This window comes from Oryx dammah, unplaced genomic scaffold (genome assembly GCF_014754425.2).
Source record: "Oryx dammah isolate SB20612 unplaced genomic scaffold, SCBI_Odam_1.1 HiC_scaffold_5, whole genome shotgun sequence".
Classification (NCBI taxonomy): domain Eukaryota; kingdom Metazoa; phylum Chordata; class Mammalia; order Artiodactyla; family Bovidae; genus Oryx; species Oryx dammah.
In genome coordinates this window covers 89398395-89423050 of record NW_024070189.1, presented here as the reverse complement: position 1 = coordinate 89423050, position 24656 = coordinate 89398395, and the positions used below count along the sequence as shown (strand labels likewise).

Sequence of the window (24656 nt, the reverse complement as noted above, 5' to 3'; positions counted from 1 at the left end):
TCAATTAATCACCTTGCTAATCCTCCTCCCCGCCCGACCCCAACCCCCTCGGGTCTGGCGAGGCCAGGCCAGCAGCAGACAGCGCTGGGCCCACGGGGGCTGTTGGAGGGGCTGCCGGGAGCAGTGAGCACTGGGCAGGTGGGCACATGTGGGCCTGGGTGGGAGGTAGGAGCACAGACAGCCCCCCAGGGCAGAGAGCTGAGGGGTGAGGAAACGTTCCTTAGGGCAGTGTCCCAGATCCTGCCTTCCTGGGGGTCACAGAGACAAAGGGAGAGCCAGGGAGCTGCAGAAGGAAAGAGAAATAGAGGCAGAGACAGAGAAAAATAATCAGAGAGAAGGAAGCGGAGACAGAGGGAGGTCGTCTGAGATGCACAGAGAGGCAGAGGGAATGCAGGACCCAGTGGAGGGAGAAGCCCCTCCATATCTGACCCCAGATCAAGCAAGGGGTGGGGGGCTCCCCCGCCCTCCCCAGCCACTGTCCCTCCCCTGTCTCACCACCATCTGTCCTGCTGCCTTCCGGCCAGGTGGGGGCAAGGAGGAGCCATGTTCCTGAGCCCAGGTGAGGGGCCGGCGGCTGAGGGTGGGGGGCCGGGGCCTGGAGAGGAGGCCCCCAAGAAGAAGCACCGGAGGAATCGCACAACCTTTACCACATACCAGCTGCACCAGCTGGAGCGGGCGTTCGAGGCCTCCCACTACCCGGATGTTTACAGCCGCGAGGAGCTGGCAGCCAAGGTGCACCTGCCCGAGGTGCGCGTGCAGGTGAGGGCACCCCTAACCACCCTCGGAGGCAGCCGGTGCCAGGGCGGACCCTCCCAGGGCAAAGCAAGGCTTCCCAGGGGAGGGGATGTGGCACTGGGGCCTTGACACTTGAGTAGGAGTGTGCCAGCTAGAAAGGAGAAAGGGCATGTTTCTAGGCATCCAGAACTATGAGTGCAAGATGCGCAGGCGTTCAACTGGAGGCGTCTCTGCTGAGCTAGGTGTTGAGGAGGGTGGAAGGCGAGGCAGGGAAAGCTGGTGGAGCCCCTCAAGTGCCGAACTCAGTGGCTGGAACTTCTTGCTGAGAGCCAAGGTAGACCAGGGAGGAGGCTGAGGAGCCTGAGGGGGGCCTGGGCAAAGGGAAAGGCAAGGAGAACCTGGACTCAGAAGACTTCGGGACTGACCTAATGGGGGCCAAGAGGCAAGGATCTTACTCTCAGAACAGCCATCCTCTCGGGGTAGGTAACAATGTATGTTGGCATCGCAAGGGGTAGGAATCAGGTCAGACAGCAGGCAGAACCCTGAGGGGCTGGGAGGCCCAGGGAGGGAAAGCAGCCTTGCCTGCCACCCACCAGCCGCCTCTGACTTGGGAGCACCTCTCTTGCCACCTCTAGGTGTGGTTCCAGAACCGCCGGGCCAAGTGGCGCCGCCAGGAGCGTCTGGAGTCAGGCTCTGGGGCCGTGGCAGCCCCAAGACTCCCCGAGGCCCCAGCACTGCCCTTTGCCCGCCCTCCCACCATGCCACTGTCCTTGGAGCCCTGGCTGGGCCCAGGGCCCTCAGCTGTGCCAGCCCTCCCGCGCCTCCTGGGCTCGGGCCCAGGGTTGCAGGGCTCCTTTGGGCCCCATGCCTTCAGTCCAGCCTTCATGGACGGCTTCACCCTGGAGGAGGGTTCTCTGCGGCTGCTGGCCAAGGAGCACGTACAGGCTCTGGACAGGGCCTGGCCGTCAGCCTGAGCCTGGTGCCTGCCCAGCCCCTCCTGCTCAGCCTGTCCATGGCCACCCACATCAAGTCCCCCACCCACCACCACCTACCCCTGCCTTGCAGGGTTAACTGGCACTGACTTCAAGGTGGCAGCCAGAGGCGCCCAGCCAGGGTGGGCGTCCCTGGCCTGGTCTCCAGGAAGCTGGTGCCCCTGTCTCCCCGTCTGTCAAATGGGCCTGTGTGGGGTGGGTTCTGAGGTTCTTAAGGCTCTAAGGCTGTAACCAGGAGCAACAGGGATGTTAATTCCGAGTTGATGATTCTAAATCCTCCTGCCTGCTCCTAATTGTTCAATAGCAGGGCCGCCCTGAGAGATAACAATAGCTGCAGCAGTTCACATTCAACTGCCCCCTTTCACTGTGTGCTCCCAGCGTGCCCATCAATTCACCCCAAGGTGGCATGGCCATCAGCCCCATGTTACAGGGGAAGAAACTGAGGCCCAGAGAAGGATAGCCAGTTTCCTCAGGCCACAGAGCCAGTAGAGGGTGGAGCTCTTTTTAAGCTCATTGCCTGACTCCATCACCCCAGGCACCTAGGACCCAGGCCGGGCGCTAACAGGGCGCTCCCAGGTAGAAGCAGCTGACACTGGGTGAACAGTCCATCTTTGCGCCCCCCCCCCCCCCCAGTTATCAGAGCATGACTTGTCTCCCCATCAACCACAGGCCCCATCACATCTCCCAGCCCACTGAGGCGGGGCTGGGGCCCTGGTAGCAAGACAAGCGTTCCTTCTGTCCAACCACGTGCCCCCAAGGGCTCACAAAGGCATGATGGCCACCCTTGCCAGGGTTCAGCTGGGCTCCAAGACAAGGAGGCTGGCTGGGCTGGGGGTGTGTGGCCCAAGTGCCCACATGTTAGAGCACCTCCCTATGGGATGGAATGAGTCAGGACAGAAGAGTCTATGGTGGGGGGAACATGGCAGCACCCCACTCGCTCCAGGCTCTGGCCAGGAAGTGACCACAGGTGCTAGGAAATTCCAGAAATGTTGCTTCCAGGCCGCTCTCAGCTGGCCTGCTCACCTCCCATCTCAGAGGGCACCTCACGTGAACCCCAACAGCCTCTGTGTTGTTTACGCTGTGGCAGCGAGGCCAACCATCCCCCCAATCATTCATCCACCCATTCCAACTCACAACGAGGACACAACCGTGAACAAGGCAGAGAAAAACCCCTGCCCTCCTGGAGCTACCACTCCAGTGGGAAAGACCAGAGCCCTAACTTAAAAAATAAACAAAACGTGCAACAGCTGCTGGTGGTGAAGTGTTTGGGAAAAAATAAAGCCAGGGAGGGCAGTCGGGAGTGTGTGGCAGGGCTGCAGTTTAATAGGGTGGTCGGCACCATCAGAGCCAAGGTCTGGAGGTAAAGAGGGAGCCCTGAGGACGCGGTGGGGCCGGGGAGAGACCCGGGCAGAGGGCCTGGGGGGCACCATGACTGAAGTGTTGGAGGAGCAGCCAGGAAGCCTGTGGCCATTACAACTTCAGTTTTCACTCTGAGAGCTGTGGGGGCCCGCGCAGGAGGGTTGGGATGATGCGCCCGCCCAGCGCAGGCTGCGGGAGGGCAGGTGAGCAGTAATCCGCTTGGCAGAGTCCTCCTAAGAGGATGAAGGCTGTTTCCCTGGGACCAGACAGAATTAGCCTCAGAGATCCTGTCCCGCCTCACCCGCCCAGCTCTGGAGGAGTTTGGAGGGTGAGAGCGCCCTGGTCCAGCCCCCTAAGCAGTGTATGCCACCCCAAACCCAGGTAGCTACCCAGGAGAGGGCATGGATGTACCACTGGGAGTGGGCCCTGGCACTGTGTGTGTGTCCTTCAGCCTCCTCTAAGCTGGTGGGGACCAATGGGGGTGGACAGGATGGTGGGTAGGCTGACCAACAAAGATAACCCCTGTGACCCTGGCAGAAAGGAAAAAGAAGTCCCTTCCCTCTGGCTGGGTTTGCTGAACTGGGTATGGGATGTCAGTCAGAAGTCCTGGAGCCACCCCTACCCAAGGGATAAAAGGACCTACCCACTGGAGTTTAAAGGACCCAGAGATGGAGAGCACCTCATAGCTGAATACTGAAGCACCTGGATCCAGCCATGCCTAGCCCTGGACATTTCCATTCCTGAAGCTCACAAAGACTCTCTTCTGCTCTGGATGATGTGCCTCGGGTATGAGTCCAAGTCCACTGCAATCCAGGGAAGCTTGGCTCAAAAAAATCTCCCCCTCGAGGACAGAGGTTGGGGCCTCTTGGGCAATGCTAGGAATTCCAGGAATCAGGGTGAGAAGCTCACCGAGGCTGGGAGGTGAACATGGACCTGCAGATGCCCAGCAATCACTGAGGGTGGAGGCTGGGCCATGAAACCACTGGGTCTGAGGTGCCCACCTCCCCACTGCCGGTCCCAAGTCCCTTCTGACCCCAGTATCACAGGACACTCAGCAGCCCGGGGCCTGCCGACAATTGCCCCCAGAAGGCTTTATTGGCCCCCAGGCCCCTGATTCAGTCTCACTGTGGGGGCAATTCTCTTTGTTCTCAGAGACGTCTGTTTCTCCAGAATATAAAAAGTCCTGGGGGCAGGCTGGGGGAGGTACCAACTCCCCGCCAGCCCCCAGTCTGTCCTGTCTCCTCCAGGTCCTTGGAGGGTCAGGGTCCTTTTAGAGAGCTCTGGCCCTCCCCCGCTAGAACTTCTGGTTCTTGCTCAGCCGGTTGTGGCGCCAGATGTTGTGTTTCCGGAGCAGCCGCCAGTACTCCCGGGTCTCCGGGTCCAGCTCCTCCAGCTTCTTGGGGGGGCCCACGTTCATCTGGAACAGCCTGATGGGCAGTGGGCAGAAGTCAGGGTTACAGAGCAGCCCCCTTTCCCATGGCTCCCCGACCCCATCCCAGACACCTTGGGCACAGGCTGCAGCAGTACCGGGTCCCTTGGTGGCCAGCTGACCTCAGGGCAGTCCCTCCCCACCATGAGCCAGCTCCCAGGCTGTGGAACAGGGGCCGCCCCCATCCCAGTGGCCCTGGGATCTGAAGTAGGTGCATGCCAAGCCTTCTGCCTCCTGGCCATTGTCTGGGCTGTGCTGCCGGCCTGCAAGGCCCCCCCACCCCCTCGCTGAACCTTTCTAAACCTTACCCAGCTTGAAGGATGGGTGCATGGTGATGGCTTCCTCATCCTGCCACTGCTCACAGAGCCAAGAGCAAAATTCCCCCTGCAGCCCCTGACAGCCAGGCTTCACCAGGCTCCTGCCTGTCTCCCCCTACCCTCCACCTTGCTCCTTGCTATCCATTGTACAAACCAGGTGCAGTTCTGTGCAGGGCCTTTGCACTGGCTGTTCCCACCTGCCTCTGAAGCTCTGGCCATCCACTCAGGTCTTAACTTACCCCCCAACTCCCCAGGGAAGCCCTCTTGAAATCTCAGATGGGATCCGCAGGGCCCTCCTCACGCAGTCCTGACTCACTCACCACTCGGGGTATTCAGAATCCGGCTTCAGGACCACATCCTGGCCCTCCTTGTAGATGTTGACACCCATGGCGTGCGTGGTGAGCTGGACTGGGTCTGTACACACCTCGGGGTCCTTCAGGGTCTCTCCCACCGCAGCACCTTTGCCGCCTTTGCCCCCCTTAAAAACTGCGGTGGGGGAGAGTCATGTCAGCCCAGCTACACCCTCGGGAGGCCTGCCTTACCTTTCTGCCCCAGCTGTACCCTGTGTACTGTTCTCAAAATGATTTTAACTGGGACACGGGCACTGCATTAAATGACATTGATATTCATGGGCACTACATTAAATGACACCTGCTATTCACGGTAACGAAGTTCACTCCTTTTCAATTCCATTTTCATTCCTTCTATTTATCTCACGAAGAAAATGTCCGCCGGCTGCCGTGTGTCTTTAAAACCTCACGTTTCGCTTGCCAAGTCCCTCCTTTCAACAAGGGAGATCAGGCAAGGGCTGCATCCGGAAAAAAATTAAGTCTTGTTTTGGCGTTAGATGCCCATATGGTCCGAATTTCCGGTGCTAATTTGCTAGGGACCCAAGTTCAAGTTCTCCACCTAACCACTACACACACACCCACACCCACCCCCCCCACCCACACACCCACACCCCCACACACACCCACCCACACCCCCCCCAACCTTGTGCCTGAGAGCCCACCCTCCCTCCAGATACCTCACACTGCGCCTGCGCAAAAGCCGAGCTTAGCTACCTCTACGCTTGCGCGCTCGTACTAGGACGCGCCTCCCGACTAGCGCTTGCGCACTACGAACTCCCCATGTCCCTACCGTTCCCATTTTGGACTCTCTTAAGCCAGCTCACCTGGTCTCTTGGCATAATCGCGTACATGTAGTCTTACAGAACCCGCGGGGTCCGGAAGCTCCCTGGCCCGCCAGCCGGCCCAGCTCCGGGTAGCACCGATGAGGCGCCTAGCCGCCATGACGTATGCTGGCAACGTGCACGTGCACGTTCCGGAAGACGTCAGCGGTCGAGGGGTTGGGAGTTGTAGGCCCCTAGAGATTTATGGGAAATGTAGTACTCCAGCGGTAGGCATATCTTTATTGTGATTTCTTTAAACTTTTATAGCTGTCCCTAGTTATGGGAAGAAGCTACTTTCAAAGAATATTTCATTGACCTCTTGCCCTTCAGTTATTATCACTTACTTTGAGTATCACACTTTTATACATTCCTGATTGTATTCAACAAGCAACTGTGTGTGCTCAATCTGGTCCAACTCTGCGGCCCCAGGGACTGTAGTCCACCAGGCTCCTCTATCTGGGAGGGGGAAAAACTGTGATTTTTCCAAGCACGAATACTGGCGTATTTCCTTCTCTAGGGCACCTTCCTGAACCCAGGGATCAAACCTGGGTCTCTTGCATCTCTTGCATTGGCAAGCGGATTCTCTACTACTAGCGCCACCTGGGAAGCCTTGGATAGGGGATTATGTATCCTTTAAATTTATAGCAGTTCTGTTTCAAGTCCCTCGCTCCCAATTTTGTGGACCACAGATTACATATGGCATTTAAAAACTAAAATAAAGGCTCGGGGATCAGGGGGGAGAAAACTTGTTAGCGTTACATTAAAAGGTCCTACCACCCTATAAGTTATACCCATGTAGCCAGTGGTCCTCAAACTTTCTAAAGTCATCACATGCAACAGGTGATAAATAAGGGTTTGGTTATCCTAAGCCAATTAATTTTCCACAAAGCAGATCTACACAAGAGAAAAAGAAGTACGTTTAAATCAACTTTTCAAAGTGAAATATTTCTCTAGGTTCTGACACTGGGTTCTTCTCAGTAGCTAAATTACTGAAAACCTGGAAGTAATGAAAGCTAACACTTATTAGACTCGATATTTTGCAGCCCTACTGCTAAATCTGCAACCAGCTCGATTTCGTTTAATTAGGAGGTAGGTGTGGGCTTGGAGAAGGCAATGGCACCCCACTCCAGTACTCTTGCCTGGAAAATCCCATGGACAGAGGAGCCTGGTAGGCTGCAGTCCATGGGGTCACTAGGAGTGGGACACGACTGAGCGACTTCACTTTCAATTTTCACTTTCATGCATTGGAGAAGGAAATGGCAATCCACTCCAGTGTTCTTGCCTGGAGAATCCCAGGGACGAGGGAGCCTGGTGGGCTGCCGTCTGTGGGGTCGCATGGAGTCGAACACAACGGAAGCGACTTAGCAGCAGCCTCAGCACTCAGCAGTGGCTCAGCGGTAAAGAACCGGCCTATCAACCCAGTAGACGCAGGTTCATCAGGAAGATCTCTAGAGAAGGAAATGGCAACCCATTCCAGTATTCTCCCCTGGGAAATCCCATGGACAGAGGAGCCTGGCCAGCTACAGTCCATAGGGTCGCAGTCAAACACAACTCAGCAATTGAGCACGCACGCATGCACTATTATCCCCAGTTTACAACTGAGGAAGCCAGAAGCTCAGCGAAATAAAGTTAAGCATAACCGAGCCATTCCGCCAAGCCGAAAGCCTGTGTACAATATGTTCCCCGTGCCGCTTTTGGCACCCCTGCAGTCGGAAAGTCCATCTCTCATGCGCCTTTAGTATTTTTCCAGTCCCATTTCTTCCTATCTGCGACCCCTCAGAATAATGACCAAAGAGGTAGCAGTCAAGCAGTGATTTTTAACCGCACTTTGCAGTTGAGGAAATAGGCTCAGAAGCCTGTCGGAGCTTTCACGCCAAGTAAATGAAGGCTTGGGATTCGAACTCGTGATCCACATATCTGGCACTCCTGCGCGGGCAAGGTTGTCTGCGAGAACTACATTTCCCAGCAAGCCCAGCGGGAATGCGCATGCCCAGTGATCCAGGATCGCTGCGCGGATCTGGCAGGCGGCGGCGGAATTGGCAGGAATTGGCAGGCGGCGGTCACGGGAAACACGGTACCAGCCCAGGTTAGGGATTTCGGCGCCCCCGCGGGTTGAGACCACCTCGGTTTGGTAAATGAGTGTCCCGGAGGGTCATAGAGAGGTCTGGAGCCAGCATCTGAAGTCACGGGTCTGAAGTCTTGAGTCTGGGGTCTGCGAAAGGACTAGGGTCTTAACTCTCAGCTTTAAGCTCCGGTTTGTGTCTTCAGGCTGGGTCTGAGGTCCAGGTCTGAGTCTGGGGTTGATCTTGAATGTGACATTGGAGATTTTGAGGTGACTCTGCTTTCTAGCATTTTGGAACTCTAGTATTTAGTCTGAAGTTCTGGATCCGAAGTCTTGGACTGAGGTCTTGAGTCCCTGGGTATCGGGTACCTACACCTGTCGGGTCTGTGTAGTCAGAGTATGTCTCTGGGTCTCACATCCTGGGGAAGGAACACTTGGAAGAATCAGGGCTGGGGTGTACAGGGTCCATGGGTGGGAGGGGGAGGTGTGGGGAGACGGGCACAGGTGAATCTCCTGGGGTTTGGAGCCCAGGAAGCCACTGCCTTACAACTGCTGATTCTACACCTCGATTTCCTACCCTGTAAAATGAGGATCGTGGCACAATCTTCCTTGCGGGTTATAGTGGGGATTAAATTATGTGTTCTCTATGAACATTTACCAGGCTAGATCCTAGTACCAAGCTGGCAGCTGGAAAATTTCATCTTTTTTTTTTTTTTTGGTGTGCTGTGGGTCTTCATTACTGCATGGGCTTTTCTCTGGGTGTGGAGAGTAGGGGCTGCTCTTGAGCTGAGGTGCATGGGCTTGTCATTGTGGTGGCTTGGGCTCTACAGCGCAGGGGCCCCAGGAGTTGCGGCTCCCGGGCTCTAGAGCACAGACTCAATAGTGTGGCTCACTGGGCTCAGTTACTCCGTGGCATGTGGGATCTTCCCAGATTGGGGATCGAAACTCATGTCTCCTGCACTGACAGGCTGATTCTTCACCACTGAGCCATCAGGGAAACCCAGAAAATCTCATTTTTGATTCTCCCTTTCAGATGCTGGCTTGAGCCCAGCGTCCAGGCATGGAATTCCTGACAGCCTCCCAACCCCCTCCAGGACCTCCAGCCATGGACTTGGAAGAGCCCAGGGACACACTTTTGCCCTCTCAGGACCTCACCCGTGATTGCCAGTGGGACCCCACACCAGGACGCTCCGGCAGCCTGAGTCAGATGGAACTTGATGGGCTAAATATTCAGGACCTGGTGCAACAGTTTGAAACTCTGCCGGGTGACCTGGTGGGCCTGTCCCCAGATGGACCCCCGTGCCCCCTGCACATTGCCACCGGCCACGGCCTGGCCCCGCAGGACATGGCTGACGCCCATGGGCTCTTGTCTGCTGAGGCTGATCGGGAAGACTTGCTAAATCTGTTGCAGCAAGATGAGGGCCCTCCTTCCCTGCCAGGTTCCCAGAAACCTCCTCCGGACCCTGCTCCTCGCCTGTTGCAGCCCCCCGAGGACCCAGAGGAGGACACTGGCCCCCAGGAGTGGACGGAGGGAGCCTCCGCCGAGCAGGATGAGGACAGGAGCTCCAATAGCTCCCCAGAACCCTGGCTGGAGACCTCACCTCTGGTCACTCCTGAGGAGCCACCTGCCAGTGTCCAGGTAGAGCCCCCCCCCCCCCCCCCGGCCTCCACTGTTGGGAGCCAAGCAGGAGGACTCAGGCCTGCCCCTCTTCTGTCTTCTTCCAGAGACCCAAGACCCTGGCTTCCTACCCTGCCCTCCAGGAGGGTGAGTGTCCCGCCCCAGGGGCTCAGGGGTTTCAGAACAGCCTAACCCGAGTTCCCAAAATCTGGCACAAAGTTAGCCCATGAGGAGTGGCTTCTTGAGAGGCCCTGAGGTTGGTTTTGAGTAGATTCTGTACACCCGGGAGAAGAGAGACAGTCTTGAGAATGTTCTGGAATGAATAGGGCAGCCTTGGCAAATTGTAGGACTTGATTCTAGAGCAGGAGTTGGCACATTACCATCCATGGCCCTTCTGCTATGTCTGGTGAGCTAAGATGGCTTCTGCATTTTTAAGTGGTTGAAAAAAATTGAGAGTATTTCTTGATGGGTGAAAATGATAGGCAATTCAAGTTTCAGTATCCACAAATAAAGTTTTATTGGGACAAACTCAAGCCCATTCATTCAAGTGTTGTCTGTGGCGCCTTCATGTTGCCATAGGCCAGGCTGAGTAGTTGCATCAGAGACCGTAGGAAAAATAATTACTGTTTGGCCTTTTGCAGAAGAGTTTGCCAGTCTGCCCTCAAGGCATGAGAAGTACTGTTCTGGCCACCTGGAATGTTCAAGAATATTCTCCCCCCATGCTGCCTGAGGCTCTAGGTCAAAGGACAAGTTCTGTAATCACGGGAAAGGACGCTGGTTTGGACTTGTAGTTCCAAGAAGGTTCTAAAGTCATGGAGCTATGATTGACCTAGCAAGTTCCAGAACCTGGCGTTTTGCCTGTGGTTAAATGTGACTTGGGTTGCTTAGGGCGTTTTGGAATGATGAGCAGAGCTGTCGAGTTTTCCCCCGACTGAGCAGTCTAGAACCATGGAGTGAATAGAATTTATCTCTGATTTCTGGACCATTAGGAGCTATGCTAGAACTGGGCAGGACTGTCCAGTTCTAGAGTCGTCAGAAAGTTCTACAGCTATACAGCAGAAATACAATTCCAGACACATATCACTTGAAATTTCTTGGTTATCCACATTAAAAAACCACTCAAAATTAATTTGTTGTTGTTCAGTCGCTGAATCACATCCGACTGTTTGCGACCCCATGGACTGCAGCATGCCAGGCTTCCCTGTCCTTCACTATTTCCCCGAGTTCACTCAAACTCATGTCCATTGAGTCGGTGATGCCATCCAACCATCTCATCCTCTGTCACCCCCTTTTCCTGTTGTCCTCGATCTTTCCCAGCTTCGGGGTCTTTTCACATGTGTCAGCTCTTCACATCAGGTGGCCAAAGTATGGGAGTTTCAACTTCAGCATCAGTCCTTCCAATGAATATTCAGGGTTGATTTCCTTTAGGATTGACTGGTTTGATCTTCTTGCTGTCCAAGAGACTCTCAAAAGTCCTCCCACACCACAGTTCGAAGGCATGAATTCTTCAGTGCTCAGCCTTTTTTATGGCCCAATTCTCACATCCATATATGACTACTGGAAAAAATTAACTTTAAAGTTAACCCAACATATTTAAAATGTTATTTCAATATACAATTAACATTTTATAATTATTATTTTGTAATATGAGGGTTTCAAAATCCAGTGTCACATTTTACACTTACAGCATGTCTCAGTCCAAACCAGCTGCATTTCAAGTGCACAACGCCTGCCTGTGCCAGGTGGCTACCTTAGTGGATGGTGCATCTCTGAAACCCCAGAGCAGAGTTGTCTGTTGTCTGTTGTCCTGGAATGCTGAGCTCATGAAGTACAAAAGGACAGAACTGGCTAACCTTTGAGTTCACGGGTGTGTGGTTTCGTTCCGTGGGGCCTACATCTGTGGTTCTCCAAAAAAGCAATAGCTATTGGTTAGAATATTCTAGAATCACTGGCACTCCTGTCTGGCTCTAGGTTACTCAGGGAATTCTAGAGCCATGTGGGAAAAGCTTTTTGAGGTTCTGGGCTGGGTTGGGGGGTTCTAGAACTATGAGCAAAGTTGTTTGTTTCCGGACTGTTCAGATCATTAGAATTTCCAGGTACACCTGCAGTTGTGAATCACGGTGGGGATTGTAGAACCATTGGAAGGGCTTCTGGATGCTATCTGTTTTTAAAATTGTTTATTCATTTGGCTGCACCAGCTCTTAGTTGCAGCAGGTGGGATCTTTAGTTTCAGTATGAGATCTAGTTGCCTGACCAGGGATTGAACCAGGGCCCCTGCATTGGGAAGATTGAGTCTTAGCCTTGGACCACCAGGGAAAGTCCCCCCAGTGCTATCTTGATTAAGAAGTTCTGGAATCATAGAGTGGAGAAATCTGATTCTAGGTTTCTAGAATCCCTGGCAGAATTCTGTGGTTTGAGACCCGTCAGGGAGTTCTATACTCGTGGATCAGGAGCCCCTGGGGTTCTCGATAGAATGAGAGTTTGAGCTATGTGGACAGTTGGCTGTTTGTATTCTGCGCAGTTCTATGACCATCGAGTTGAGCTATGGTCCTAGGCTGATTGGAGAGAATTCTAGAACAGCGGGCATACCTAACTGTTTCTAGATTGATTGGGATTCCTGAACTATCCAGCAGAGTTGACCATGGTTCTAGGATGTCACATGTCTTAGAAATAAGAGTGAGGCTGTCTGGTTCTAGCCTGATTCCTGGAATTCCAGAAACACAGGGTGGAGGCGTCTGTGGGCACTAGAGCTGTTTTTGGGTCTGGCCATGGTTCTAGACCCACAGCCTGCTCCTGAAACTGCGTGCTCTGCCTGAGACTTTTTGCGCCCTGGGCAGACCAGGCTCTAGATGGACGGAGGGCTCTCTGTCTATGAGGGTCAAGCCTCTGGTCCATGGCTCTGGCTGATGGAATGGCTCTGGGACCCCAGAGTAGGTGGACCTGTGTGGCTCCAGGTGGTGAGCCGCAGAGCAGAACTTTGTGTTTCCAGACCATCCAGGACTCTGGGAAGAGCCCACAGGGGTGGATGAGGCTGGCGGGGGTTCTAGGGGGCTGACCCACCTCTGCTGTCACCCTCAGTATCCGGCCCCTGCGACCACGAAGACCTCCTGGACGGTGTCATATTTGGGGCCAAGTACCTGGGCTCCACCCAGCTGGTGTCCGAGCGGAACCCACCCCCCAGCACGCGCATGGCGCAGGCCCAGGAGGCTATGGACCGTGTCAAGGTGAAGCCCTGGACTGGCGGGTGGATGGGCGGGCAGGCAGGCTCCTCCGAGACCCCCTGAGCCTTGGGGGACAGAGTCTGGGTCTTTGGGGGTCTCCACGCCCCACCCTGCTCCCCACAGGCCCCCGATGGGGAGACTCAGCCCATGACGGAGGTGGACCTGTTCGTCTCCACCAAGAGGGTCAAAGTCCTGATGACCGACTCCCAGGTACCGGGTCAGGCCTGGCCTCTGGGGCGTGGGGGGCTCCACCAAGGGCAGGGCTGAGCAAGCCTCCTGTAGGCCACCCAGCTCACTCTACACACTCCCACCAGGAGGCCATGATGGACCACGCCCTGCAGACCATCTCGTACATCGCTGACATCGGCAGCACACTGGTTCTCATGGCCCGGCGGCGCCTGGCCCAGAGGCCAGCAGCCCAGCCCCACAGCCGCCACCTCTATAAGATGATCTGCCATGTTTTCCAGTCGGAGGATGTGAGCAGCGGGCTCTGGGTGTCCTGGGGGTGAGGGGGCACTGCTTGGGCCCCTGCCCTCCACCAGAGCCCCACTCAGCCACTCTGTCACCCTTGCGTTCTTCCATCCCCACCCTGCTCTGGGCCCCAAGCCATGCATCCCCGGCCTTCCTGTAAGACACTGAGACTGGCAGCTGCCTCCACAAGCCCTCCCCACCCCAGGCCTGTCTCCCTTCCCCTCCCCTAGATTCTCAGGCAGAGGCTTGGGGGGCAGTCCCACTTGGGCGTACAAAGGCCAGCTCTGGGAATTTCAGTGTATTGGTGGGGGACCTGAAGGAGGTAGGCGGGACCCCCAGAGAGGTGCCGCCCACCCCACAGGCCCAGCTCATCGCTCAGGCCATTGGCCAGGCCTTTGCCGTGGCCTACAGTCAGTTCCTGCGGGAAAGCGGGATTGACCCCAGCCAGGTGGGCACCCAGCAGAGCCAGGGGGCCATGGGTCCCGGCCACCTCCACAATGGGGACCTCGACCACTTCTCCAACAGCGAAAACTGCAGGGAGGTGAGCAACCAGGCCCCCCCACCCCAGCCCACCAAGTGGACCTGAAGAACCCCCCCACCCCATTCCTCCTACCTCTTCTAAGCTTCCCTCAAGTGCTACCCATGGCCCCACAGGTGTTCATCGAGAAACGCCGGGGTGAGGGTCTGGGTGTGGCCCTGGTGGAGTCGGGCTGGGGCTCCCTGCTGCCCACTGCTGTCATTGCCAATCTGCTGCATGGGGGCCCCGCTGAGCGTTCGGGGGCCCTCAGCATCGGCGACCGCATCACTGCCATCAACGGGACCAGCCTGGTGGGGCTGCCCCTGGCCGCCTGTCAGGCTGCTGTCCGGGTGAGTGCTCCAGGGTGGAGAGCCCAGCCCGCGAGGCCCACTCTGCCCCACCCCCACGTGGCTCCCAGGCACTTACGGAAACCGAGGCTCAGAGAGGAGAAGCCCAGGAACACCCTGCTGGTGCCAGAGCAGGATGGAATGCAAACAGCCTTGACTCTGCCACGAGGCAGCAAGGGTGTTGAGTCTTGACCCTTGTTGCCCAGACGGGCAACCTAGGCCCAGAGATGGGGAGGGACCTGGCCAGGCCAGAAGGGCAGGACTGACACGGTCTGTTCCGTGTTACTGTCCGTAACCCTGTCCTGTGGGCACTGCTAGAACCTCACTTTTGACCATAACTGAAGCCCAGGGAGATGAGAGGTGACACAGCTCTGACTATTAGGCCGCCCAGCTCTGGTCTGGGTTCCTAACCACTTCTCGAGGTCTTATAGAATCTACAGCTTCCATTTTATGAGTGGATAAACTGAGGCCCAGGAGGTTGCAGTTTGACTAGAAGTCTGGCAGTACCCCACCCACGGCCCCTCCATGGAGGTCTAGCCAGGCCAACAGCCCCTGTCCTGCACAGGAAGTGAAGTCGCAGACGCTGGTGACCCTCAGCATCGTCCATTGCCCTCCGGTCACCACGGCCATCATCCGCCGGCCGCACGTCCGTGAGCAGCTGGGCTTTTGCGTGGAGGACGGCATCGTGAGCTCCCAGCCCAGGGACCGGGGAAGGGGGTGGGGCAGCCCCAATCCGGGCCCCCTGAGCAGCATGGCCCTTCCTATTCCCCCAGATCTGCAGCCTCCTTCGGGGTGGCATCGCTGAGCGTGGGGGCGTCCGCGTGGGGCACCGCATCATTGAGATCAATGGGCACAGTGTGGTGGCCACACCCCACGCTCGCATCATCGAGCTGCTCACAGAGGCCCACATTGAGGTGGGCGGGGCAGGTTGGGTGGGGTCTTGTGGGAGGAGCCAGTTGTGGGCATGGACTAGTGGGAGGAGCCCAACCCCAGCCTCGGCCTCCTCTTCACCCCCAGGTCCACATCAAGACGATGCCCGCCGCCACCTACCGCCTGCTCACAGGCCAGGAGCAGCCGGTGTACCTGTGATCGACTGCCTTCACCCCCACCTCTGTGCCTTAGCCCCTGCCGGCCCTGGAACTCCGTCCACGGAACCTCCTCGGCTGGCCAAGGTCCCAAAGGTTTCTAGGCTCTATGCTATTTTTTGATGTAAAAAATTAAAAGCTTGTTGAATGGGCAAAATCTCAGAGCTGGGTCTGTGAGGTTGACAGAGGAAAGACAACACTGACTGTGGCCCAGTCCTAGGAAATCACTAGAAGCCAGTGCTGTGAAAATACTCTATTAAATACCAGGTGGAGGGAGGCAGGTTTCTAAGTTCTGTATGGGAGACTGACTCTCAGCTCCAGGGAGGAAATAGGAGGACAGGCCAGCTGGCCACCTGGAAGGGGGTCACAGGTCAGTGGCTGGTCCCCAGTCGTAGCTGTCTTCATCAGAGGAATCCACATCTCTGGCTCGTGTAAACTTTTTCCTCAGAGCTTCCCTCTCATATGTCCTGGGGGTAAAAAATAGAAGAGGCTGTGGGTGGGGAGGGTGTAGACTTACCTACTGTTAACTGAGTTGACTCTGGACTAGGCACAGTGGGTGTAGTCAGAGATGAGCAAGACTCTCAAACTCCTACACATCCTTCAAAGCCCCAGTCCCAATGTCCCCTCCTTCAGGAAGCCTTCTCATCCTCCAAGGAAGAGGATTCCTACTCTCATCGCCCTGACTGCATGGGGCTTGGAGTGGCTTTCTCTGGCTCTATGTCACCCATGAGGCTCTAGCACCACAAAGGCACAGCTTGATTCTAAGCACCCCAAAATCCTGGGATAGGGGGTTGAACAGTCCCAACATGGAGTATAGGGACTCTTACCGCATGCTATCTTGTCGCCGTTGACCCTGTGGGTGGCGGCTGTCCATCTTAGAGAGGGAGAAAGGCAGTTAACACTTACCCCACCAAGGAATGAGAAATAGGGATGAGTAATTACCCCCATCCTACCTCCCTCCCTTTGCCCAGGCAGTTCTACCCACAAACTTTCTCCTCGTCCCCACAGAAGTCTTGAAATCATCCCCAATTTTAAATGAGAAAATGGATTTGGACAGGACAAGGCCTTGGCTGAGATCTCCCAGCCTGTCAACAAAGGGAGAGTTGGATTTTCCATCTGTGACATTCCTCAGAGTCGTGTTGTCAGGAGTGCATAAATGAGTTCATGTATGTCAGCTGCTTAGCGTAGAGCTGCCTCATAAACAGGATGCCATAGACAGTTGAACAGGCTGGGCACTGCACAACCCCACAGCACCCTTCTACCAGTGACATCATAGATTTATACGTTTTTACATTTCCCTAGAGAGGGTCTGGAGAACTTTCTCGAATTCACAGAAAAGCACCTAGGGGGCTGAGGCAGCCCCACAGAGAATAAGTGCTGAGTCAATATTTGTTATTGTTAAATACCTGACTACGATGGGGAGGGACTTGGACTAAGTGTATTCAGTTTAAACAACAAGCTTGTGGGAATTCCCTGGTGGTCCAGTGGTTAGGTCTCTGAACTTCCCACTGCAGGGGGCCTGGCTTCAATCCCTGGTCCAGGAACTAAGATCCCTCAAACCTTGTGGCCAAAAAAAATACAAAATAAAGCAGCAGCAACAACCAAATAAACAATGAGCTTGTGATGTCAAGACTTAGCATCAATCTCTGAATCTAAGATAAGGAAACTCATGCAGAGGTTAAACATTTGTTTTAAGTGACTCTGGTTTAAACACCGGAGAAGCAGGTCCCAGATACTGATGTGATCAGAGAAGTTTCTGCTCCTTCACATCCAGGGGGACGGGGCGGGGGTGGTGAGTTACAGGCCCCCTACTCTTCTCAGCCCCATCCCCAAACCCTTGGGTGCCACCCCCATGTTCTGTTCACCTGGGCTCCCCGGGGACCAGAGGGTCTCCCATGATCCTGCGGGATCTGGGGCTCATCCTCCAGCACGGGCTCTGAGGACCGGGCCAGGGCTGGCACCCGGGGCCCCTCATCCATGTCTGTGTGGGGCCCACCCTCGCCATCCGTGTAGCCTTCACCGTCCGTGTAGACGCTGCCCTCGCCATCTGTCTCGTAATCACTGTTGACCCGGCTGTCGCAGCTCAGGTCCGCGGAGCTGTCCGCCAGGCCGTGGTGGGGGAGGTCCACGTTGTCTTCTGAGGAGCTCTCCAGCTGCGGGTACACATGGCCAGGCTGAGCCAAGACCCTTCCCCCTCTTGCCTCCAGCTCCAGACTTCCTTGATCTGAGACCAAACCCCAGACCCATGACACCACCCTTCAAATTCCAGTCCTCAACCTCAAGTTAAGGCTTAACTCTTGACCCCAAGGTGAGTTCTCACCATTGACCTTATTCGAGACAGAGCCGCCAAATCTGAACTGAGCCCCCAGCCTTGACTCCAGCCCCCAGAGAAGTCCCCAATTCCCAAACCCAACCCCCCAGTCCCATCTCACCCCAGGAACCAGGTCCAGAAACCCTAACCTCGGGGTCAAATTTGGCCACGCCCCTCAGTCCCTAACTCCAGGCGGGTCCCACCCCCTGGCCCAGATACCTGGTCCTCAGCCGTCCAGATGGGCCGCATCTGCTGCTCCTGGATGACGGCCTTGAGCTCTTGGTACCAGGAGTCACTCGTACCTTGCAGGGGGATGGTGGCTACAGGGACGGGGCATCAGCATGGCCGGGGGGCTCAGGCCAGGGCCCACCACCCACCCCAGCCCCTCGGCTCCCATCCCACCTGTGAAGAGGTGCTCGCTGTACTTCCTCAGCTTCTGGGCCTGGGCGTAGAGGCGGCGGGAGCTGCGGCGGGAGGCGGGGGCCAGCCACTGGCGCAGGGCTTTGAGGGCTGTGCGGCTCTCAGGAACACAGAAGACCACGATGGGGTAGTACTGCACGTAGTTGAGGCGCTCAATGGCTGAGGGTGTCACGTCCAGGAGCGCGTGCTTGTCCTGGGCCGGGCCAGCGCCGGGGGCAGTGGTGCAGGGCCAGGAGACAGAGGGAGAGAGACGGAGAGACAGTGGAGAGAAAAACCACGCCCAGAGACAGAGCATTGGGGACAGGTGAATCAAACAGATGGAGATGAGTCTGAGGTCAGAGTGGACCCCCCAAGGCACTCACATCTGCAGGCCAGCATGTTGGCCTGGATCGCAGTGTCTTGAGCACAGAGCCCCCATTTTGATTCTCTGCCTTTTCCCAGGGCTTGCCACTGCATGACACAGGGCAGGCTCTGTCCCCTTCAAGCCCTCCACATGAAAAAGCCTTCAAAATGGGCCTCCATGGAAAATCACATCTGTGGGGCATGGGCCCAGAACAGGTTGGAGGCCTGGGCCTCAGTTTCCCCATCCATGAAATGGGACTCACAGCAGAGCCTTGCTTACTTTCTCCGCAATCACCCGCACGGTGTCCAGTCTGATGATCTTGGAAGGGCTCTCAGTCCTTGACACGCTCTCTGTGGAGGGGAGAGGCGACTGGCAGCTTCAGGAGGGCAATCACTGGCCCTTCAAATTCATGTCTACCTGCCCCTCCCTTTCTCAAGAACCCACCATGGCTCCCTATGGCCCTGGAGGGAAATCCTAACACCAGCAATAGTAGCTCCTGTTGGCCTCATGCCTGATACCACACTGGGTCCCCTCTTGAACATGACCCTCACCTCCTCCTCCTGAACAGGAGTGGCTGTTACTGGCCCATTTGGCAGATGGGAAAACTGAGCTTCAGGGACATAAGGTCACCAGCTCAGAGTCACTGAGCCAAATGGCATGAGGAGCTGGGTGCAGAGTCTGAGCTCTAGACACTCACTCTCCAAGGCTCAGTCCCAACTCTAGGCCTTTGCTTGGGCTGCGACCAAAAAGAATCTACTCTCTCACCCCCATGTGTCTTCTATGACCCTAGATGGAGCACTGCTTCCTCCAGGAAGCCCTCCTAGATATCCTGGCAGCTGAGGGAGAAGGCACACCCTGCTCTGGGGTACCTAGAAGGGAGGGGGACACAACCTTGCCTTTTTCTCTTTGTTGTGGTAATCTGTGTAACATAAAATGTACCATCTTAACTGGTTTTAAGTCCACAGCTCAGTGGCATTAAATACATTCACAGTATCATGAACATCCCTACCATCATCTCCAGAACTTTTTCATTTTCCCAAACTGAAACTCTGTCCTCATGAAACACTGACTCCCCATCCCCTCCCCCAGCTCCTGCTGCACCATCTACTTCCTGTCTCTGTGGATCTGACTCATCTAGGACCTCCTGTGAGTGAAATCAGACAGTATTTTTCCTTTTTATGTCTGGCTTTTCTCACTGAGCATCAAGTCCTCAAGGTCCATCCATGTTGTAGCAGGTGTCTGAACCGCCTTCCTTTTTTTTATGGCTAAGTGATATTCCATAGGTAGATGGAGCACATTTTATTTATTCACCACCTGTTGATGGGCTCACACTTGGGCTGTGTCCACCTTCCGGCTGGTGTGAATCATGCCAAAACTTCATGTACAAGTAAGTATCTGTTCAAGTCATAGCTTTCAGTTCTTTCCACGTATCACCAAAAAAAAAAAAATTTTAACTTGTTTTCAACCATTTTAAATTTATAAATACCATTCTCCATTAGCAGGCTGAATAAAAACAACCAGATTTAGCCCAGGAGCTATAATTTGCTGATTCTCTGCCCTATCCTAATTGTTTCTGTAGTTGTTCACTTTTGGTCTCTTCCAGAAATTCTGTGTATCTGTTCAACACTGTGTCTAGAGCTCAATAAACAAGTGTCTTGAACTAATGAATGGACAGCTGGCAACTGTCTAATTGGCTCCATTGTCAGTGACTGTCTGGTAAACGTGTTAAGAAGGATTCTGAGGCTCTCTGGGCAGAGAGTGCCAAGATTGACTAAAGCTGCATCATTAGCAGCTCCTTTACCACACTGCCTCAACCCCAGAGGCTGAGAAAGGGTTTCTTTTTGTTTTTTATTTTTGCCACACCCCATGGCATCTTGGTACCACGGATCAAACCCACACCTCCTACATTGAAAGGTGGAGTCTTAACCACTGAACCACCAGGGAAGTTCCTAGGAAAGGGCTATGAAACGATTCACCAGTGAGGTTGCTATAGGACCCGGTTTTCTCACCTGCAATTTCAAACTTGTCAGGCATCTCAGCTGTCAACTTCTGCATAGCAATGTCGGCCACGGGTCCCAGTATCACCACCGGGCGCTTGAAACTCGCTGAAGGGCAGAGAATCAATGACAAGAATCAGGATCCCATGTAGGGCAAGGACTGCTAGCCTCTTGCACAACTGCTTCTTCATTTTCTCCACAGTACATCTAGTGAGGCCCATGGCTGCCCAGCTAAAGACTACAACTCCCTGCGTCCCTTGCAGCTAAAGGTGGCCATGTGACTGGGTCCTGGCCAATGGGATGCAAGCAGAATGATAATTGAAGTCTGGGTTGTATGCTTCATGGAAAGGAAGGAACCCTCTTTGACTTCTTACACTAGGGCTGTTACTTAAAAGAGAAGGAAACTTCTTGTTTATACAGCTGTCCCTTGAGGTCTGTTAGAGGAGCTGAATCCAGCTAACTCAGTGGTTGGTAACTGCCATTACAACCCTCAGGCCACATCCGGTCCATTGCCTATTTTTGTAAATAAAGTTTTATTGGCACAGAGTCACATCCGGTTACGTCCCATTTCTCCTGTTTGTGTGTGTGAGTCGCTCAGTTGTGTCCAACTCCTGGCAACCCCATGGACTTGTAGCTCACCAGGCTCCTCTGTCCATGGAATTCTCCAGGCAAGAATACTGGAGTGGGTTGCCATTCCCTTCTCCAGTGAAATCTTCCCAACCCAAGGGTCTCCTTTATTGTAGACAGATTCTTTATTATCTGAGCCACCTTCTCATTCTGGGTCACCTGCTATTCCCATCCTCCCACTGGTCTAAAAGCCTCTGCACCTGGTTCTAATCCTCTGCCTTGAGGCTGTATGAGCTTAATCTTTTCCCTTCCAGAATCTGGATAAGGTGTATTTTAACATCTGGTTCTCAGGTAGGGAAAGAATCTCCTGGTTTTGTGCGTATGTATTTTTGTCCTGGGCTTCCCTGGTGGCTCAGTGGTAAAGAATCTTTCTACAATGTGGGAGCTGCAGGAAATGTGGGTTCACTCCCTAGGCGGGGAAGATCCCCTGGAAGAGAGCATGGCAACACACTCCAATATTCTTGCCTAGAGAATCTCATGGACAGAGGAGCCTGGTGGGCTACAGTGCACGGGGTCACGAAGAGTCAGACAGGACTAAAGCGACTTAGCATGGCATGACATGGCATTTTGGTTCTAAAGTAACCAAAAGTGGGTGTTTGGGGTGGAAGGAGGAAGGTAAGGATTATGGCTTTTGAACACTCTTGAGGCCCTTCCCCTCCTCCCACCCTGGCCCACCTTCTCTCAGCACCACGCGCTCGTACGGTGGGTAGTGACCCTGTTTGGTCAGAGCCGACAGATCCTCGCGGCTCCGATGGGTGGTCTTCTTGGCTCCCCGACGAAGACCCCGCAGCCGCCAGAACTCGGCCCGTGAGTTGGAGCCCACTGAGGCTCCGGGTATGACTCCCACAGCACGCTGGGCAGCCTCCAGACTGGCCAGCTGCTCAGCCCTGGAGAGAAGGGAGGAGGTAAGTGAGCACCGGAATCCAGCGTGACAGCCCCAAAGATGTCCATGGCCTGAACAGGGGGCCTGTGGACATGTCACCTCAGTGGGCAGAGGAGACTTTGCAGGAGGGATTAAGTTAAGGCCCCTGAAATGGGGATGACCAGGGTCATCATAGGGTCCTTATAAAAGAGGGGTGAGAGATACTTCTCTGGTGGTCCAGTTGTTAAGAATCCACCTGCCAATGCAGGGGACATGGATTCAATCTCTGGTCCAGGAAGATCCTAATACCTCACAACAACTAAGCCCCTTCACCACAACTACAGAAGCCTGTGTGTCCTAGAGTCTGTGCTCCAAAACAAGAGAAGCCACTGCAATAAGAAGCCGAAGCCCTGCAGCCAAGAGTAGCCCCTGCTCACTGAAACTAGAGAAAGCCCGTGTGCAGCAAGGAAGACCCAGTGCAGCCAAAAATAAATAAATTTAGAAAAAAAAAAGGAGGGGTGGGAGGGTCAGAAGCAGAGAGAGATAGGAGATGCTGCACTGCTGGCTGTGAGGATGTGAGGATGGAGGAGGGGCCACGAGCCAGGGAGGTGGTGCCTCTAGCAGCTGGAAAAGGCAGGAGCTTACGCTCCCCTAGAGCCTCGGGAGGACCCAGCCCTGCCCACATCTCCACTGAGCCCCATCAGACACGTTTCGGACTTTGGACCTCTAGAACATGAGATGATAAATGCATGTTGCTCAAAGCCCACAGGTTTATGGTAATTTGTTACAGCAGCTGCAGGAAACTGATACTAGTGCTGACTGGTTGGCTGGAGCCTTCTGCATGGCTCTCCAGAGTGCACCACCAGGGATGCTAAGTAGCGATGCTAAACCTATTCCAGTGTACAGTTGGTCCCCACCTGCTCTGGTTGGGGATGATGCCCCGCTCCTTCTCCCGGAGGTCACGCCCCATGCGCACTGCCAGCCACTGGCCTCCCCGGGCGGGAGTCTGCCCGGGGCCGGGGTACAGCGTGTCCAGCACATGGAAGACGTCTCCGCGGGTAAAGCCCAGGCCGGATGGCGGGCTGGGCTCCATCTCAAAGTGCGTGCGGATGTAGAAGGAGTCGCCCAGGGCAGACCGCACCATCTTCTGGAAGACTGGATGGGGAGACTCTGTGAACTGGTGGGACCCAGACCCCCCCCGCCCAGGGCCTGACTGTGGATCGCACTCAGCCGTGGGCCACGCATACCTTTCTCTCTCTCAAGCTCTCTCTCTCTGTCACACACACACACACACACACACAAACACTCACTGTCCTGCTTGCGCTGTGTCACCAGCTCCACCTCCTCGCCAACTGGCAGCCCCAACAGGAAGTTCACAGCCTCCTCCCGGGTCAGGTTCTGGAACGGGGTATCATTCACCTGCCGGGAAAGGGGTGCAGGGGTGGGACGATGACCCGGGTGAGAGATCCCAGCTCTTCCTCTCAACAAAGCTCTCAACCCTCTCCTTCCAGGGCTGCTGTCAAGAGTCCTGGTAATTAGGGGATGGCTTTCCAATGGAGGCATTGCCTCGTGGCACCCAGGCTTCACACATACTCTTGAAGGTTTAACCCGGAAACCAGGAAACGGGAAATATAATCAATTCAGGCACAACCAAGTCTCAGTGAGTGGTCAACATCAAGACACAGGAACGGGGGGGTCTCAGCTGTGACAGGACCAGGACACTGGTGGGAATTTGGTGAAACATGAAAGAGGCAAGATAGGGACTTCTCTGGTGGTCCAGTGGTTAAAAATCCACCTGCCAATGCAGGGGACAAGAGTTCGATCCCTGGTCCGGGAAGATTCCACATTGCTGCAGAGAAGCTCTATACAGTCAGCAAAAACAAGACCAGGAGCTGATTGTGGCTCAGATCAGGAGCTCCTTACTGCAAAGTTTAGACCTTAGTTGAAGAAAGTAGAGAAAACCACTAAGCCATTCAGGTATGACCTAAATCAAATCCCTTATGATTATTCAGTGGAAGTGATGAATAGATTCACGGAATTAGATATGACAGACGCAGTGACTGAAGCACTATGGACAGAGGTTTGTAACACTGTATAGGAGGTGGTGACCAAAACTATCCCCAAGAAAAAGGAAGACGCAGAGCAGCCAAAAATAAATTATATATATATATATATATAAATTCGAACATCTCTGAGGGCCTTGCCAAGAGGAGGCCCAAGAGGAGGGCTTACAGGCGGCAACAGACTCGGGGACCACCCAGAACGCCCACCGCCAGCCACCCCAGCTAAAACTCCCGCTCACCTGCAGAATCTCATCTCCCTCCAGGATGCCCTGCCCGTCAGCCGGGCTGCCCGCCTGAACCCCGGACACAAAGATGCCCACGTCATTGCCTCCGGCCAGCCGCAGCCCGATGTTCGTGCCCTTGAAGAAGCGGACCACCCGCGAGTCTGGGCTGTACCTGCGCAGAGAGGCGGAGGTGGAGTCAGGCGGGAGGCGGAGTCAGGGCAGGCAGAGGCGGAGTTAGGCGGGAGGCGGAGTCAGGTGGAAGGTGAGCTCCCCTGCTTCGGAGCCGAACCTCCCAAACAGCCCCACATGGGTGTCCTGGGAAGGCAGGTGCTGGGGACCGGGGAGGCACCCCGGTGTGTGCAGGTCCTCAGTTTTCTTTTGGGGCACATACCCGTGGTCCTCCACACTCTGACCGCTGGGCACCCTGTAGATGTCATAGTTTCTTGGCCTCGGGGAGTCTGAAAGGGAACAGCCAGTTTTCCCCA

At 55.0% G+C, this 24656-nt stretch overlaps 4 protein-coding genes across 8 annotated transcripts in view; 2 read left to right on the top strand and 2 right to left on the bottom strand.

Annotated features, from left to right (window-relative positions):
- The first annotated feature begins 530 nt into the window (after positions 1-530).
- RAX2 (retina and anterior neural fold homeobox 2) lies at positions 531-2938 on the top strand. The gene is made up of 2 exons (XM_040241953.1): positions 531-759; positions 1371-2938. Exons 1-2 carry the CDS (start codon positions 544-546, stop codon positions 1707-1709), a joined length of 555 nt encoding a protein of 184 aa, XP_040097887.1. The 5' UTR covers positions 531-543; the 3' UTR covers positions 1710-2938.
- Positions 2939-4145: 1207 nt separating this feature from the next.
- MRPL54 (mitochondrial ribosomal protein L54) lies at positions 4146-6158 on the bottom strand. 2 transcript variants are annotated; one of them, XM_040241952.1, is made up of 3 exons: positions 6007-6158; positions 5153-5318; positions 4146-4513 (listed from the first exon to the last, which is right to left on the bottom strand). In XM_040241952.1, the coding sequence occupies exons 1-3, from the start codon at positions 6122-6124 to the stop codon at positions 4381-4383; spliced, it is 417 nt and encodes a 138-aa protein (XP_040097886.1). In that variant the 5' UTR covers positions 6125-6158; the 3' UTR covers positions 4146-4380. The 2 variants fall into 2 exon arrangements, with proteins under 2 accessions (XP_040097886.1, XP_040097885.1); XM_040241951.1 differs by having other exon boundaries at positions 5153-5324; positions 6010-6156.
- Positions 6159-7998: 1840 nt separating this feature from the next.
- APBA3 (amyloid beta precursor protein binding family A member 3) lies at positions 7999-15486 on the top strand. Of its 3 annotated transcripts, none has more exons than XM_040241949.1 (11): positions 7999-8134; positions 9099-9704; positions 9791-9830; positions 12762-12907; positions 13028-13114; positions 13219-13380; positions 13737-13916; positions 14030-14242; positions 14805-14924; positions 15013-15153; positions 15257-15481. In XM_040241949.1, the coding sequence occupies exons 2-11, from the start codon at positions 9126-9128 to the stop codon at positions 15326-15328; spliced, it is 1740 nt and encodes a 579-aa protein (XP_040097883.1). In that variant the 5' UTR covers positions 7999-8134; positions 9099-9125; the 3' UTR covers positions 15329-15481. The 3 variants fall into 3 exon arrangements, with proteins under 3 accessions (XP_040097883.1, XP_040097882.1, XP_040097884.1); XM_040241948.1 differs by having other exon boundaries at positions 8000-8089; positions 15257-15486; XM_040241950.1 differs by lacking the exon at positions 13219-13380 and having other exon boundaries at positions 8000-8089; positions 15257-15486.
- A 76-nt stretch (positions 15487-15562) lies between these two features.
- The window catches only part of TJP3 (tight junction protein 3), a 30852-nt gene continuing 21758 nt past the window's right edge, over positions 15563-24656 (bottom strand). For both annotated transcript variants that reach the window (XM_040241945.1, XM_040241946.1), the window contains exons 10-21: positions 24563-24629; positions 24187-24343; positions 23195-23303; positions 22802-23039; positions 21698-21909; positions 20408-20503; positions 18678-18748; positions 18038-18248; positions 17855-17955; positions 17190-17477; positions 16152-16198; positions 15563-15791 (exon numbers count right to left, since the gene is read on the bottom strand). In XM_040241945.1, coding sequence (XP_040097879.1) covers positions 15689-15791; positions 16152-16198; positions 17190-17477; positions 17855-17955; positions 18038-18248; positions 18678-18748; positions 20408-20503; positions 21698-21909; positions 22802-23039; positions 23195-23303; positions 24187-24343; positions 24563-24629 — 1700 coding nt within the window. In that variant the 3' untranslated portion in view covers positions 15563-15688. The remainder of the gene's footprint in view (positions 15792-16151; positions 16199-17189; positions 17478-17854; positions 17956-18037; positions 18249-18677; positions 18749-20407; positions 20504-21697; positions 21910-22801; positions 23040-23194; positions 23304-24186; positions 24344-24562; positions 24630-24656) is intronic.

Coding starts and splice junctions, on each gene's coding strand:
- RAX2 (XM_040241953.1), top strand. CDS start 544: ATGTTCCTGAGCCCAGGTGAGGGGCCGGCGGCTGAGGGTGGGGGGCCG. Junction 760..1,370: donor TGCCCGAGGTGCGCGTGCAG/GTGAGGGCACCC, acceptor TGCCACCTCTAG/GTGTGGTTCCAGAACCGCCG.
- APBA3 (XM_040241948.1), top strand. CDS start 9,126: ATGGAATTCCTGACAGCCTCCCAACCCCCTCCAGGACCTCCAGCCATG. Junction 9,705..9,790: donor AGCCACCTGCCAGTGTCCAG/GTAGAGCCCCCC, acceptor GTCTTCTTCCAG/AGACCCAAGACCCTGGCTTC. Junction 14,243..14,804: donor CCTGTCAGGCTGCTGTCCGG/GTGAGTGCTCCA, acceptor TGTCCTGCACAG/GAAGTGAAGTCGCAGACGCT.
- MRPL54 (XM_040241951.1), bottom strand. CDS start 6,124: ATGGCGGCTAGGCGCCTCATCGGTGCTACCCGGAGCTGGGCCGGCTGG. Junction 5,325..6,009: donor ACGCGATTATGCCAAGAGAC/CAGGTGAGCTGG, acceptor GACTCTCCCCCA/CCGCAGTTTTTAAGGGGGGC. Junction 4,514..5,152: donor GATTCTGAATACCCCGAGTG/GTGAGTGAGTCA, acceptor ACTGCCCATCAG/GCTGTTCCAGATGAACGTGG.